This window comes from Pocillopora damicornis, chromosome 14, assembly GCF_964200805.1.
Source record: "Pocillopora damicornis chromosome 14, jaPocDami1.2, whole genome shotgun sequence".
In the NCBI taxonomy this organism is placed as follows: domain Eukaryota; kingdom Metazoa; phylum Cnidaria; class Anthozoa; order Scleractinia; family Pocilloporidae; genus Pocillopora; species Pocillopora damicornis.
Genome location: NC_142683.1, coordinates 1944806 through 1961536, shown reverse-complemented (window position 1 = coordinate 1961536; position 16731 = coordinate 1944806). Strand labels below are relative to the sequence as shown.

Here is a 16731-nt window from a genome sequence, read left to right as displayed (position 1 = left end):
AAAAGCGCCCCGCTCTACTCTGTTATAAACATAGGCCTTTAAAATATCTAAACCCACACAACAGAGTTGAGATAAACTTAAAAAAAAGTGTTTATTATTCTTTTCTCGATTACGATTAATATACAGGATTCAAGCGAAGCAAGACATCTTATTTACATCGAATTGTACAATTTTCGTTTCCCTATCGTAACGATACTTATTGGAATCAATTTAAATTTTACGTGCGATCCACGCACGAGTATAAATATTTGAGTCCTCTGAATAAAATATTCCTTCCTTAGTTACAGCAAGGATATATTTAAATTTTCCTACGACAACGAATTCTTCTCGAGTTTTAATATATTACAACGCGTGAAAATTAAAGTGGTTTATTTCTAGGATAAATATATCTCGTGTCCACAGAGTTCCTTTTTTTTTTGTTCTCGGTCATGGCCGTTTCATTGTCAGTTAGTGCTCCACGTTGATAAAAGTATCAACATTTTGAACGTCCATTTTGTCGTTTTCATCCTGTTTCGGTGTCAAGGCGAGTACACTACTCAACTGAGCTAGCCTTTCGCCCTCTTGTACATCAATATTGAGTTCTATAGAAATGTCCTTTACATCGGGTTCCACTTTGATGTGATCTTCCTCTGTTTTATCAACGCTTTTCTTGACATTATTTTGATGGGTCTTTTGGTGTTTTCTGAGATGATCGCTACGCATAAAGCGCTTGCCACACTCGGCGCATTGGAAGCGTTTCTCGCCAGTGTGCGTTCTCAGATGCCGTTGTAGCTCGTCAGATCGCGTGAAGCTCTTGCCGCAAAATAACCAGTTACAAACGAACGGCCTTTCGCCTGTGTGCCAGCGAAGATGAGCCTTTAGATGAGACGTCTTGCCGTAGACCTTCCCACAACCAGGAATGTGACAAACGTGCTGCTTTCGCTTTGTGGTGTTCCCAGTTGTGGCAGCGAGTTGACAGTTAGGACAACGACACCGTCTGCATCTCCTAGTCCCTGTTACTTGATTAGACAGCGATGCAGCGTTGTATGGGCTGGTGAGATGATAACTCGCGCCTGGGTTTGCATGATAACTCATGGACGAGATGTGGCTTGTAGATGCAACGGACAAACTCGGCGGAACTGCGCTGGAGATCGGGCTGCGTACAACAGTTTTATTTGGCTCAACACTCCACCAGTGAAGGCCTCCAATGTCGCTGCATTCGGTCTTAAACGCCGCCGTGCAGCTCAGCGACAAGGGACCACTTCTTGTCGAGCCAGGACAAGCGTGTACAGCAGCCATGCAAGGGGAAACGGGTCCATGCGAAGGACTCCCGTGAGACACGGCGAAATTCTGATGGACATGGCTCTTAGGGGAGGCAGACAGATAAAATTCTTGAAACGGAGAGAAATGCGATTCGGCTGGCGGTGTTAAAGGCAGCATTCGCTCTCCGGGACAGCTCATAATTTGGCTCATGTTCACTGCATGTTGGCTCAGCTCGGGCAGAACACCGCCGGAAAACTTGCCGTGACATTCGTAGTCGCGGTGAGAACCTGACTGACCGATTCTACTACAAGTAGCAGCCAATAAAGCCAGCGGAGAAGGCTTGCGATATTCCTGTAAAAAATAACAACGACAAACAGTCAGCAACGAGGCGGTTGTAAACGCTATGCCGATTTAATAAATAATACACACAAATAGCAACTTTTAGCGACTTTCGTAAGGCGCTGAAAATCCCGTAAATGAAATACCTACGTGAGAAAACGGAAAATACTCCGGTCTTGCTAGAGCAGCCGTTGCCATTTCGTAATAAATCGAGGATGAATTTTTTTTGTAAAAACACTACTGGAATATCACAGCGTTCAATACGATCTTTCGCGTCCAAGAACCGAGACTAAAGTGAAAGCTACCTTTCTACACACGCACAAAGCATTCAGCTGGTTTGAGAGCCGGTGGCGGGGAAAACAGACTAAATGTAATTAGACAAACGAAGCCGACCGCCAATGAGAGGCCAGAGGCGGAGACTATTGCTTATAGCCTTCTCACAGCAATGTTGTTATCGTAAATAAGGTGCTATTATCACAGATGATATGGGAGGAGCGAGAGGGCGGCGAACTAATGAACAAAATCAAAAGAAGGGACATTTTATGATTGGATTTCCATGATCAAAGCGGCCCGCCGCTAATCGCGCGCCGTGATTGGTAGACACTTTATAAACAAGCCGCAGCTCGACCCTTGAAAGAAAATCATTTGTTATATTATTGTGTATTTCCGTTATCACGCCACATTATTGTCAGCACCTTTAAAAGTACTGTCATCGTTCGCAAAAGAGACCGCCTTTATTTAAATAAGAAAGGCTTCTGCAATACACTTGTGAAGGGGGCAAACAGGCCATTGTCCGAGTAACAAGCTATAAACAATTAGAGTCTTGTGCACGAGGTATACTGTGGCTTTTCGCGATAAAGATGCTTGAGGTGTTAACCTTTCATCGTGCCGCGCGTTTCACTCAATTGTTTACACGGCGAGAAAAATTCATGTCAGTTTTACGACAGCATAGGGCTTGATCCTGGCACTTTCCGGCTATTATTTTTACAGCAACGCCAGAATATAAACATTTTGTTGATGCGAGCTTAAATTCGCTTTTAATGTCAGTTTTATGGGGGCAGAATGTTCTAACAAGCGTGCGCGCTTACTAATTAGAAACCCGCCCTCCGAGACCGCCTTAAGGTCCACCTTAGGTTTACGCGGAGCTGTGTTTGTGCCAATCAACTCAGGTCAGCGTTTTCGCTTTCTGGCACTGTAAGCAACACGGTCTCGGCGATATTCTGACTGAGAACTAAAATTGCACTCAGATATCTGTGCGATCGAGATGACAGACTGACATCGACTGTTTATAGGTAATTATTGATGGTCCTCGCTTGTCGAGACAGCGGCATCCTTTGAGTTGGTGGATCAATTTCGAGCAATTTCCTCGGCTAACAATTAACAAGTTATTCTCACTCTAACCGTGATTGAAGGGTGTCAGCGATTTTTCATCAGCCTCAGGTGCATATTTCACTACTATTTATTTTATTATGCAGGTTAAAGCTTCTAAAACCCGTAATTGAGACAAATCGCTGCTTAAAGAAACCCCCTTTTTCTTAGAAACACAGCCGTAGATTTACCGGCTTTTAATATTGCTCTGGTCAATGTTTTGGCCAAACAAAAGAAGCGCTTGCCGCTTGATTACAATGAAATTCTTTTTTAACAGATTTCCTACACGTCTGAAGACACGAAAGCTCTAAAACGAGAGCAAAAACAAAATCCCGGAACATTTCTGTAAACCACCGCAAACGCACAACCAATATTTAGCGCCAATCGACTTAAAACACTTTTACTTCAGGGCTTAAGAATCGCTGATCTGCACCGATAAGAAACAGTGGGCCAATATACTTCTCAGATACTCTTACAACGATTACATGTCTCTGACTGACTCTTGGGAAACACTCGGGCGCAGAAAGAACAATAGCTTGCTATCCATTAAAGACTCCTGAACGAGGGCGAAAACACGAAGGAAGGATTGTTTCTGCTACTGCTCGCCGGCTATCCTTCGACTTCACTGTGTTGGCTTTTCCGAAATCATGTTGTTGAGTCTTAAATAAAGTGAGTTGAATCGTACTAAGTTCCGCTCCTAGGGCTTAGCAAGATTAAAAAGTTTCATCAACGCGGGGTTTAGCGGCGTGTTGTATTCAAATAAGCCACGGGGGTGCTGAGAGTATAAAGCAAAACTCAGTGATGTAATTCTTTTTTGCTTATCATAAACGTAGGGATTATAGCAGTCAAGGCGCCAGTCCGGAGCCGAGATCGGCGGGAACCCATCTATAATTCACATTGTTTCCACTTAGCAAAACTCATAAATTTCGCCCCGAACTGAAAGAAAAATATCCGATGATGCAAACTTTATTGCAAAACTGTCGGGGCACAATTAAGTATTTTTGCCCAAACCACACTATTAATTTGGTTTACGGCGACCGAAGAGGAGGACTTTTATCAATCTATTTGCCCGAAGTATTGAAGCTCGCAGAATCATCCATACATGCTAAATTTTTTCTCTTCAAATTTGGTTACAGCGTGATGGGATTTTAGTCTTGTCAACAACCTTGACTAAGCGAACTGTCAACTAAAAGAGATTTTGAACAATGCTAACGTCTAACAAAAGTCGGCGACTTCAAAGACACAACTTTGCATTCATAGATCTTTCTTTATAATATATTTGCCACTAATTGAATATTTATTCTTCTGCCTCAGAAAATTGTCATTTCGTAAAAAGCATCCTGAAAAATAAGACAATCAAACATTCTCGGTTCAAGAATAAGCCGATTTTTCTAATTGCTGGCAAAAATAGGAAGAAAGAAAGTATTAGAAAACACTGTAAACCCCTCAAAGACCAGAAAAACCGCTTCTTCTCAAAAAAAATTCCCTCAAAGTAAACAACGGGTTTACTGTTTGCGCGGACACTGCATTGGGTAAAAATTCAATTTTCGCTTTCTTTCCTTATCATGTTTTTGTATGTGTTAATTCTGTTTGCTCTGTTTGTATAGTACATGGGAAAAACCAACGGCATCTCCGAAGAAATAACGTGAACTCTGAAAAAGCTTACCTACTTCTGCACCTCTGCAGAAAAAGCAATTCAACTTTGTCAAATATGAGAAAATTTCGTGAACATTATCAATTTTTGTTTCAATTCAGTGATGGATTTGCTATAAAAGGTTGGATAGTATATTACACGACCTAATAACCGACATAAGATATTGGACAATTTTCTTATTTTAGCCTGAGGCAATTTGTCTATTAACGAAATGATTCACACGGATAAAAAACCTGAGAAGTTCACATCAAAAAATCAACAAAGCTCGCGCGGTTCAACAGAAAGAGTAAATCTTGTAAATACCGCCGACTGGGTGTGTGTTTGTTCCTCAGTAATCTCTCCGTTATCAATTCTGTCTTTCTTTCTACTTTTCACAGTTCCGTTGTACACGTTCTAATCGGTATCATCGCTGTGATTTTCGAAATCTTTTAAGCTGTCTTATGGCGACCAGCGAGAAGAAAAAAATGTCTCCGGTTGATTTGGAAAGCAATCATTCTTTGCGCTACAAAGTGTAATCTACGTGCGTTACAAATGGTTTCCTCGATTTCCTCTAAATTCTCTGTATCTGTTTCACGCAGTCTAACAAACTTTACATTTGCGAAACAGGATAATTACATAAGCCGCTCAGGTGGCTGAATTCTGAACCCTAACTCTTTTATTTTCTCACTGTTTAAAATTGTATCTGCAGATGCCTTGATGAATACTTTACTTTTGCAAAAATAAACAGCCCTGAGGCACTAACATCACAACTTGCCAAGTCTCCGCTAATGTTAAATTTCTTGTGTAAACTTCCTTGTGTTAGAAACTCTCTGCCAGTGAAACTGTCAAATGCCTCTTTTCGGTGAACGCGAAGAGGTAAGTGTCTTTCCACCGAAATCTGCCAATCTCTGTCAAGTAATTACAACAAAGCTGATATTAAGAGCCTGCCAGCCTACTCTGAGCGCATTTTCAATAAAGGCGGTCGCTTTTGAACTCTATTTTTATGGCGACTGATAAGGGCAATTCAGCGAACACTTGGCGAGCGTTTTGATTCGCGAAGATAAAAGAAGCTCTTCACGTTGGCGCTTAGTTGTCTGCTGCCAGACCCAATATACTCTGTTTTACTTGAAAACGAGCTCTATTTCCGAGTAATTATAGCCATAACGAGTCTTCCGTTTTAAAGAAACGCGAGGTAAAAGTCCTGTTCCCTCTTATAAACAGACCGAGTCGCTGTGTCTGTAGCTCGAGGCTGTGGTCCTGTACCGCCACGCGAGAATAAATTTACCGCTTCCCTTCCCATGTCTTTAAAATTACACCAAAGAGGTACTCGAGAGCCAGCAAAGCAAAACCTTGTTGAACATCAGTCAAACTAGAGTAAATGTGGAAGAGTGGATTAATCCAAAGACCTAGCTCTGTTTCAAGTAAGAAGAATCATCGAGCTGTGAAATTCCAAGCGGTCGGCAAGTAAATGTCGCTTTCTGATAATATTAAACCTCCAATACTGTTCTCAAACATTTCCGTTTGTATTTAAGATAAGGCTTAGGTTTAGTGTGTACTTTTATTGCACCGTTTCCAGTAATAAAAGAGTTTACAGAAACAAGGGCATCTCCGAAAAAATGTTATTAAAAACTTTGTTTCAATACAATCATTTCCTTCGCTTTAACGAGATATTGTTTAAAATTGCAAGACTTGAATCTCTCATTGCACATGTAAAAAGAAGAATAAAAATCACTTTAGATCAAACATGGTTACGATCTAGTTCACAAGCTCTATACACCTGTCAATAATATTGATTCGGAAAGTGCAGAAACTCTACTAAAATGGATATTTCTCCGGCCGTTTCTAGTGCTCGTTGTTTAGGTAAATAATCGTTTTATCACTGTGATGCACTGTTGTAAACTTTCTGAAAGAAGTCGCCGTTTTGCCGAACCCTTAACAGGATCCTTGAGGTTGCGACAAATCGCCTATCTTTGTCAAATAACATTCGAAGGTATTAAATTTCAACATCAATGAAACGAAGGAAATAAGCGCGATTATGAGATGATTAAGCTCTTTGATCGTTTCCTGCCACCAAACAGTAGAAATTATCATCTGGGTGATAACACCGCTTATTGCACGGGGAAGAAAATATCCGCAAGGCACTGTCAAGTCAAATAACTGGGTCGCAACTCCGAGATAAACGTTTTAGGCACGGGGAGTGAACACTGATTCCAAAAAAGACCCGCTGGGCCGAGAAGAGTGCAATAAATCCCGTATTTGAATTTGTTATTACTTTTTTCTCTCTATTAGTACAATAATGTCATTGTCTTAGATCTTGAGTTCACTGTTTGATGCCCTGAAAGGGGGCAGAAGGTGTTTGTTTAGAAAAAAATCTTTAATTTGGTCAAGTTATTAGAGGGGAGCCCTCTAGTTGTAAGACTCGGTTTTGCAAGTTTATTAAGGAGACAGTAGTTGCAAACGAGATCTGTAATTGTGCAGTTATCGCTTAGAAACCGTTCGCACTAAGCTTCATTCCAGTTACTAACGAGTGATCAAGCGACGAAATATTTTCATGGACGTTTCGCAAACATAGAGACAGACTTTCTGGTGTTCATAATTATCTACACGACCGGTGTAATTTTTTGACTAAGATTATGCGTTTGACTGCTCAGATACTTTCTAAGGTTGGATTTGCTTGAATTATGCGCTGGCGTAAGGCATATTTCCGGAGACATGGAATAAATTGAAAGTAACCTAATGAGGAAAAAACAAAAGAAAACCGCAAGGCGACTTTTCCACGACAAAAAAGATTACTAGGGTTGGTTTGCTTATTCAAAATTGAGAAAAAAATTGAACTAGTAAATCACCAGCTTAGTTACTTTACAGCATAATAAAGAACGCTTCAAACTAAATAAGCATCGGTGAGTTCGTAGATATAGTTTTTCAGTAACCGCTGAAAGAGAGAAAAATGGATTCTGATTGTATGTGTCCTGAAACAACCTCGAAGGTAAAAAAAAAAACCCAAACTTTCACTAGCTCGCAGCTCAAGTAAATTTTCTGGATCGATTCTACAAACGGAATGAAGTTCAATTCTTGCCGTTGGCAACTAAAGTCTTGCACCATCTCTCCAATATTCTGTTACACAAGCCATAAAGCGAAACAAAGCCGAAACAGTTGTGCTCGTTTGGAAGAAAACCGGCTCGTGTTTGGAAGACACAAAGAGAAATACAAAGCAAATCGAAAACAATAAACAAAATACTTAAAGCACACAACGCATCGCAGTAATCTCAATGTTTGGAAAAACAGAGAAACAAAAACATTTAACAAGTAAAAAAAATTGCAGACATGTTAACACCGCTTCATGAGTGGATGCAATATTCAAAACAAAAATATCGAAACGCCAACATACACGCTCTGTAGTTGAAACAAAAAAAACTGTAATTCAAACAAATCTTGATAAAAATAATAATAATAATAATAATAATAATAATAATAATAATAATAAAAAATCCTTCTGTGCTCAATTTACTGATCGCATGAAGGAACTCTTGTAATGAGCAATGGTAGATTTTTCAAGGCTTGGAAAAGTTACACCTATATCACGTCCAAAAAAGGATGCGTTCATCCAATTAATGAGAAACACGCATGTATAGTGTTAAATGCAAAAGAAGACTTGATGACTTACAAGGCCGGAATTATATCACAATTCTTAAACAGTTCAGCGTTGTTTGCTTACAACTGTCGATACAACTCACATCTCAACAAACTTTTAAACGCAGAAAATCTGTTTCTTTTCTTTTTCTTTTGGCTGAGCTGGAGGAAAGGGCTTAAAACTTTACAGTCTCTCCTTTTAGACAGAGAGGCCCCTTGGATATAAGTTCTAAAAATTGTGATACCTTCGCAAGTTTAAAATTGCTTAAATTGTAGAAGGCTTTGAACCTTAAAAAGTAGCTCGCTGAGGAACTAGAAAACAAATCCCATGGAAATGGAAATAAACAGAAAGAGGCTGACCAGGATGGCTGGGGATTTGAAAGATGAACAAGGAACGTAAATCTTGAAGTGAAAAATTTCGTCTAAGTTGTTCAGCATCCACGAACTAACTTAAAAAATAAACAAGATGAACAGTTTTTTTTTGAAGTTGGAAAAGAAAAAGGTCGATCAGTGTTTTCTTCACAAAATGATTCTAAATATCCCTTGTCAAAGTAACAGTTCCCCACAAAAAAGTGTTTACAAATTAATTAACATCGCCTCACAGACAATTTCGTAAGCGTGTTAAAGATAATGTCAGATGAAGATCTTATGTTTTCTTACCCATCTATAAAACAAAACTTGCATCAGGATAAATGTAGAAAACTTCTCTCACTAGACCTGCGAGTCACCACAACACGAGGGCACTAGAGTTTCTGACCTCAGGCCCCAGTTTAGCTTTTTCTTTTCTCCCAGTTGCTTTGACGATGAAAAGATGAACGGAAAAAATTCCCAACCACTGCATGGCACTTAAAGTACCAATAAATGAAAGACTTAGGTTCTCTTTGAAGGAACAAAAAGTGACCGCGAAATTGAGTGCTTCGGGTGTAACTCTTCATCAATCAAAATAAGGGGAAATTCGTTGCATACCAGTCGCCAATAGGCAAATAGACAGTACGATGTCATTAAGAGTAATACTTCAAACAAAGAAATTTCATAACGCTTTCATTAGTGTAGTTTTGGATAAGAATTTAGGAACAAAAATTGGCGTTTCTAAAAGATCTCGGAATCAGGCTATGGCGAAGTGATGAAATGAAATTATTACGTTACGTCAAAATATATTGAAAGAGTGTAAAAGTTCCAAGTGAGTAAATATACAATAATATATATATATATATATATAGAGAGAGAGTCACATAGTTCTATTTGAATTATAAATAAATATAAACATTTCTTTTCATTATCCATTTATACCAAAACATTTGACGTGTCCTAATTGTGCTTTTTCACAAAAAAATATTGGAAAGTTTTTCAGTTTCACACATTCAGTCAATCACGTCGGGCTAGCTCGCACACCGATGACTTGTGAATGATATTCACTGCAGTCCTGCATGAGGCCTGAAAGGTCTCTAGGGAAGCATTCGGTGTCGACACGAAGTCGTTCAATGTAGGTTTTTGCAAGACGACCTCTCCACGTGCGACCACGCCTATGCATGTGGTTGCAAGGTAACTTATACTTAGTGTACCCGCAGTGCTCGACGAAGGGTATTTAATAGACACCGTGACTAGTGGATGAGTATGATGAAAAGGTTTTTGTTGGGCGCATTCTCAAAGAAATGTGTTAGAACGCTTGAAATTGGGGCAAAAGTACCATAAATCTTATCCTTTCAAACCTTTAATTTAGGTCTATCCTTGAGGATCAGATAACGGAAAGAAAGGAGACGAATTCAGAGCTCAAGATTGGACACGCCTTGTACCTATTGTAATTTAGGTAAAATTTTCAGTCCAGGCGATTCCACTCCCAAAGTACGTCTAGGCATTAACTACATTTACCATAACTTATTTCAATTCCGCGAATGGAAAGGATATCTCAATAATATCGAAACACTTCGTGATTTCGATATTTATTAGACAAATCTGCGGTGACTTTTTTCACTTTAAAAGTTTGATCATTTTGAGAATTAAAAAAATTCACCCCCAATATTCCACAATGACACTTAACGGTCTTAGCAAGTTCTCTACAGTAACTATTACTTCTGTTGCCGAGCGGCAGAGTTTGATTTGGTCGTGAATCAAATCTCAACTTTATTGTAAAATTGAGATTAAGAGTTTTAAACCCCTCTTTAATACTGAAAAACATCCCAAATATAGTTGGCATGTCTATATATTGATTTATAACCTTTACACTTCGACCCTCTTAAAGATTGTAAGGAGGCTCTCACTGAAGCACGGAATTAGGTCTGACAATAAAAAGTCATTTTTCTGAACATTTCGTTTTGCCACAAAAGACTTAATGTTCAGTTCTTCCTTTCCATTAACAAAACTTTTTTAAGAAAAGATCTGTTTATAAAAACATGGGTACATTTCTTGTAAACAATTTCAAGATTTAAGAAAGGGACTCTTTGGAAAAGTTTGAGTAAATTTCAGTGGGAGATGGAGCTGGAAACGAATTGCCACCTCTCTTTTACTATATGGCTGCACTTAGCGGTATGCAGGACGATTGACGCAAATGCAACAAGTATGTGGTATGGCAAATGAGTACCCCAGCTCTCTGCAGTTTACTTAAGAAACTACTGATTCTGAACGGGAGGGTTTCGAGTCCACAAGGGGGGTAGGGTGGGGATACAGTTGTTCTGCTGACACTCGCGACAAATTGTTCAAAATCTTACTTAAAAAAAAAAAAAGTTGTGGTTACATGAAACACTCGCGCCAACTCTAAACTGATGTGATCCACCACTGTGCAACAAATTGCTTCGCTGTTTGCAGCCCTCAACTTTTTCATCAAGCCAAACATCCGCTCCCGGTGATAACAGATGGCATGCAAGCTGTATACATACAACACCCTTCCAAACCGCCCACCTACAACACCCCAGCAGTTGACGATTTTCTCACCCACCGCTTTGGCTGTGGGATAGCGCCCTGTTGGGTACCCAGTGGGGTACCCCTGCTGGGTGCCTTGTACCGCAACAGCTGTACTCCTCTGTGGTCCAACAGCAGGGGTACCAAACAGTGAGGCACGCGAAAGTAAACCACGCTAAGCAACGGAGTAAAGTATTTTGCTTTCAACTCAGCAGCTGGTCGTATTTTCTGTTTAAGAGGACGTCATAAGCATGTGGGTGAGGGAAGTTTGATCTTCGGTGAACAGGTACGAATTCATGGTCGATAATCAGCCCAAAACCGTCTCTCCCTTCAGAGAAAGCCGACGGTTTTTGTTTCAATCTTTCTGATGGCGACCTTTAATCTACACTGTAACTTTAAGCATCAGAATGCTAAACTTTTCAAAACGTGAAAATTTAAATCAGTTTTGGTTCAATTGTTGTAACTTAACACACAAATGCAGACATTGTTGAAATTTAATCCCGGAAGGTAAAGCTAAAGGCGTGGATGCCCCAAGAGTGATTAGCATCTGAATTCTCCTCACAGCATCACCCTTGATTCACACGTTAAGGTCGTAAGAATAAAGGGATTGAAGAATCATCAGCCGAAAAAGCTACTGATTGTTAAACAAATTCTCTTTCATTACCTCAGGAAATGTATAGGAAACACTACAGAGAATATGGGTAATGATATTGAACATTAAAGATACGGCCAGAGGTATACGGTAGTCTGTTCGTTCTTTTTTTTTCTTAGCGACGTCTAAAATCTTAATCAAATGACAGAAACGTACAAAATAACGGTCTACTTAAGTGCACAAACACCAGCGAATTTCTACACGACGAAAGGGGTATGAAGACGGTCACGGATGGGAAAGATGCACACGGATTGTAATATGCTTTATTTCCGCAATCCGTCGGCAGTATTTCTTCAAGTCAGCAACTCCTTTTTACCGTCGTGGAAATTCAAAATTTTAACACTCGATACCATTCTTCTCTCGGAAATGATTGTAATACGTTATCTAAGCCTCAGGAGATAAGAAAAAACATAAATACGCACACATGTATATATATATATATATATATGCTCAAAATCATTGCGAGTAATGTTTAATTCCCCAAAGTAACATTTCAAAAGTACGGAAGAGTCAGCGAAGGGATTCAACGAGTTGTAATCACAGAACTAGAGGAGTAAAATGTGGAAAGTAGTTTATCAAGAGAACTAAACATGCTGTGGTTGAAACAAAAGCAGCCGTGAAATTTCATGCGAATACACTCTGAAATTTTTCTTATTGATTTGCAACTGAAATTCACAGTGATTTCGTAAAATAATTGTGTCTGTTGCCACGTCTTCACAGAGGGCATGCGTTACAACACACTCTAATTAATAAGTTGTAACCTCCTGAGTGGTACGACCAAAGGTGGTCGAATAGGAATTTAGTCTTAGCAGTAACGCGTCGATATGAGAATTGTTTTGAAAAAGGATGTCTGCGGTCACAGTGTCTGTTAGGACGTCCTGCCTTACATTTAATATGATTAAAAATATTGCGTTTGGTTACGTTCAAATTCAAATCGCTCGCGCCTTGGAGAATTAACTCGCACAATGGCTTATTCTCGAACGTTTTTGGAGCTGAAAGTCCACAATGCGCCGGCTAAACTTTGCACAAAGTCCCGAAGAATGCAGGGGGCAAAGGAAAGGATTTCAGACAATTAAAGCTACCTGCCATCTGTATAATTAACAACTTTGAAGCTGACAACAATCGAATAAAGAGGAAAAGTAAACAAACAGGGGATTGACACGACAATCACTCTTCTTCAAATTCTGACAGCCGATCTGCTAGTGAATCCTGACGTTTTTTCTTTCGTGTAAAGTCTCTTGTTGCCGCGGCAATCAGTTAATGTTACGGCAGAAACTGAAATAGCTTAAGGCTACAATTAAAGTAAAGACAATTAAAAAAGTGGGTTGGAAAGTAGACCATTGAAAGAAATGTTTTGAAATACTCAAATAGGAAGAGATATTTTAACTCCGTAACCGAGAGCAATGTCCAACAGTGCTTATTACCGTACTGGCGTGAATCAAATGTCTGAGGGAGAAGTAACCTGATTTTGGAGACAAGTTTTCATACAGCCACAACAAAGTGGGAGGACAGTTCTAAAACAGCCCATCCTAATAAACACTCTTCCTCCAACAATGGCGAGACATTTTTCAATCAATCTCCATTAACGAAAGGTAGAAATGAGGTTTCCCTCAACAAAAGAAACTGTTGTATGTTAAACCATGAAGGAACTTTGATTTTTTCAGGAGAGGATGAAGTGTAACCTCGTGATTTTCTGTGTCTTGAAAATCAACGTCTTAAATATATGGCCCCTTAATAGAGGCCAATTTAAAAGTCTCATTTTTTTCACCCCTTTGAAAAACAACATATTCAAGAACACATTGTCGATGTCTTCAACTGACCTTAATTATTTCGTTTTCCTAGCGGCAAATTTTATGATAAATTGTTTAGGTCGAAAGGAAAGTCCCCCAGGTCTTGAATTAATCAAGCTTTTCCCTATACAAATTATTTGGCCAATTAAAACCAGAAAGCGAAAAAGGTAAACCTCATCGAAGTCCTACATTTCTAAGAACATACTGTCGATCTTTTCAATTGGTCTGGAATGTTCTAATTTTCAGGCGACAACGTGTAATGATTTATTGTTCAGCTCGACCGGGAAGTCTCCCACGTTTTCAATTAGTCAAGCAACTCCCTTTGTAAATTATGTGGCACATTACAACCAAAAAGTGAACGAGACATACTCATAGAAATCCTACACTGGATAAAAGACTATCAATGAATATTTCTAATATAAAAAATTGAATCATACAAATGATGTAGCCAACTAAAACCTGAAAGCGAAAAAGGTAAACCTCATCGAAGTCCTACATTTCTAAGAACATACTGTCGATCTCTTCAATTGGTCTGGAATGTTCTAATTTTCAGGCGACAACGTGTAATAACTAATTGTTCAGCTCGACCGGGAAGTCTCCCACGTTTTGAATTAGTCAAGCAGTTCCCTTTGCAAGTTATGTGGCCCATTACAACCAGAAAGTGAACGAGACATACTCATAGAGATCCTACACTGAATAAAGGACTATCAATGAGTATTTCTAATATAAAAATTAAATTATATTTAATCAATCAGCAATATAAAACGGCTGGGGTTATCGAGAGAGGCTATCTAAAGTCGAGTGGACACTTACAGAACACGTCTAAACATATCTCTATTTTTTGAAACGAAATTAACTTATATTCTTATCCAATAAAATATCACAAGAGTGTAGAGGACGCTATGGAAGGAAATGGGTGGGAGTAGGTGGCAAAAATATATATACTGCCTCTACAGTGTTATATTTGGTAATGTACAGTTTATAGAAATTAAAAATTAACTGCACGCAGCTGCCTCTCCCGTCCAAAAGGCTTGTAAAGTTGGAACTGTTTAAGCGCAGTTAAAATAGCAACAGCACAACATGTAAACTCGAGGGGATGAAGACAACAATGACACTCTCGCGAGGTTTTCAGTTTCGTTTTCAAATGTTATTGATTTCAAACGATTCCGACAACAAGGTACTCTTTTCTGCGCTCTACCACGAGAAAATACAAGATAAACCATCATGATAAAATTTCTCACTCGAACAAAAAGAAGAAACTTACCTCTGTTATCCAGCCTCCAATTTTCCAAGGGGAACCCGCTGGAAACGTAGGCATCGGAACGCCGAACATGACTCAAACTTGATAAGGCGAGAAACGTTCGCTTTCTAAACCCGCCTTCACGAAACTGCTTCTTTTCTCTGATTCTCAGTGCCTCTAGTCCACTGTGCCTTCTTATGCTCTGCGCGGGGGAGAGAATTCTTACGAAGAGTGCGGCTAAAACGAAGTTAACCTCCACCGAGGTTTTATTAAAAATCAAATTCGGAGCTGAATGAAAGCCCGCTGGCGACGTTGCAGCTCCGAAATGACAGTCATTAACAAAATGATCGCTCGTTTACATTATGGGATCTTTTCAGAGGGCGGAGCCTCTTTGACTCACAGCATGTGGTTTAATACCAAACGATTGGTACAGACTGCAACACTTCAACAAACCAATCTCGTCTGTTTAACTACACACAGTAAGAGACACTTCTCCTAACCTCTCGCCTTACATTTCTTGTGAAATTCGTTTGGAGATTTGAATGGTTCATCAAATTTGCAACTCTAGTTGATGACCTGATTGATTCTCCATAACGTCTGCTTGACAGCAAGCTATAATTGCACAAAGAAACTGATTTTTGATCACGGCTAAAAAGTATTGGACCACTGCCACCAACAGATGTGTATTGCAGACATATTGAGTTCTCCAATGCTCACCTGGTATTCTCGAAAAAAGAGGAATATCAAATCAGACCAAGCGGAACCAAAACTGTGATATTTGATCACATACGAAAAAAAAAAAAAAACCGAATGCAAGCCAGCATCATGAAAATAATGAGAGGAAAGAAGTCTTCGCTAAAACTCCACAGTGCGATACAAATAATATTAACGAACTAATATTTTAAAACGTGATACTCCGATCAGAACATGAAGGACGTTCCTCTGTGACTCATGAGGTCAAGTTAAATTATCAGAACCTTAATATTGAATCGAACCTCAACACAACGTGAAATGTAAATTAACCTTAATTGAAAAATTTTAGTCGGAGAAGTGGAGAGATCAAAGTTTGAATAAGTATAATCTGAAATTATATTTTAAATAGGGTGAATTTTATTAAGGATCGTTGGGAAAATAGAAAGTCAGCTCGTGCGAGATTTACCAAGCTGGAATTCGGTTTTTTTTCCCTCAAAGAACTTTGTTACAAAGCTAAAATGGCCAGCTTGATCTTTGAAGTCTTATCTCAAACAATTTTCACAAATTAAAACTCATTTGCCACACGTTTAACTTCGTTATTTTAACAACTAGAGTAAAACTGACCCAAAATTCAGCGAAGAAGCCGGCGGAAGAGTGAAGTTTAAGAAAACCACCACGTCAGAGTGTCGGGAGGTATTCAAGTTTTTCTACACCGTTTCTTGCCAAACGACAACATGGAATATCAACAAACAAGTACACCTCAGGGCAAAACGCTTTGGCCACAATGCCACGACTAAAAGCGACCGACAACCGCTAAACAAAGGTGGAACAGAGGCCGGTGTTTTGTTCATATCGAAATAGCTTTTGGCGCCAAGGCGGGGAGACCCCTGTGGAGCCACGAGTAACCGCTTATTATGAACGCGTAGAAACATCCAATGACGGTGTTTTAACAGCGGCGCGCTGAAGAAATGCAAAGAGTATCTGAGCAAGAGCGCTCCGTCTTTCAGACGCCTTTTCCACAGCGTGCAAGCATTGAAACAGGGAAAATAATGCGATAGAATCACTGTAGGTTATTATTGTTGATAAGATCATTTGGTTATTGTGTTGAGTAACACAGAACACAGAGGAAAAGCCCTGTTAACCAGCGATTTCTTTGTTATTAAGACTGCAGAGTGACCGGTGGAAATGTTTTGCCCGTTATCACTAAATCAAGTCAATGCAAACATTTCTGTCCAAACTTCATCATCAC

General features: G+C 39.4%; 1 protein-coding gene across 3 annotated transcripts; it reads right to left on the bottom strand.

Annotated features, from left to right (window-relative positions):
- Window positions 1-66: 66 nt before the first annotated feature.
- LOC113666782 (transcription factor Sp5) lies at window positions 67-16296 on the bottom strand. 3 transcript variants are annotated; one of them, XM_027182571.2, is made up of 3 exons: window positions 16107-16296; window positions 14814-15401; window positions 67-1593 (listed from the first exon to the last, which is right to left on the bottom strand). In XM_027182571.2, exons 2-3 carry the CDS (start codon window positions 14880-14882, stop codon window positions 448-450), a joined length of 1215 nt encoding a protein of 404 aa, XP_027038372.1. In that variant the 5' UTR covers window positions 14883-15401; window positions 16107-16296; the 3' UTR covers window positions 67-447. The 3 variants fall into 3 exon arrangements, with proteins under 3 accessions (XP_027038372.1, XP_089050397.1, XP_027038373.1); XM_089194271.1 differs by lacking the exons at window positions 14814-15401; window positions 16107-16296 and adding an exon at window positions 8873-8978; XM_027182572.2 differs by lacking the exons at window positions 14814-15401; window positions 16107-16296 and adding an exon at window positions 1732-1920.
- Between the last annotated feature and the right edge of the window lie 435 nt (window positions 16297-16731).

Excerpts from the sequence above, each read along its gene's own strand:
- LOC113666782 (XM_027182571.2), bottom strand. The coding sequence starts at position 14,882 with ATGTTCGGCGTTCCGATGCCTACGTTTCCAGCGGGTTCCCCTTGGAAA. Across the intron at positions 1,594-14,813 it reads TTGGAGGCTGGATAACAGAG|GAATATCGCAAGCCTTCTCC; the intron begins GTAAGTTTCTTC and ends TATTTTTTACAG.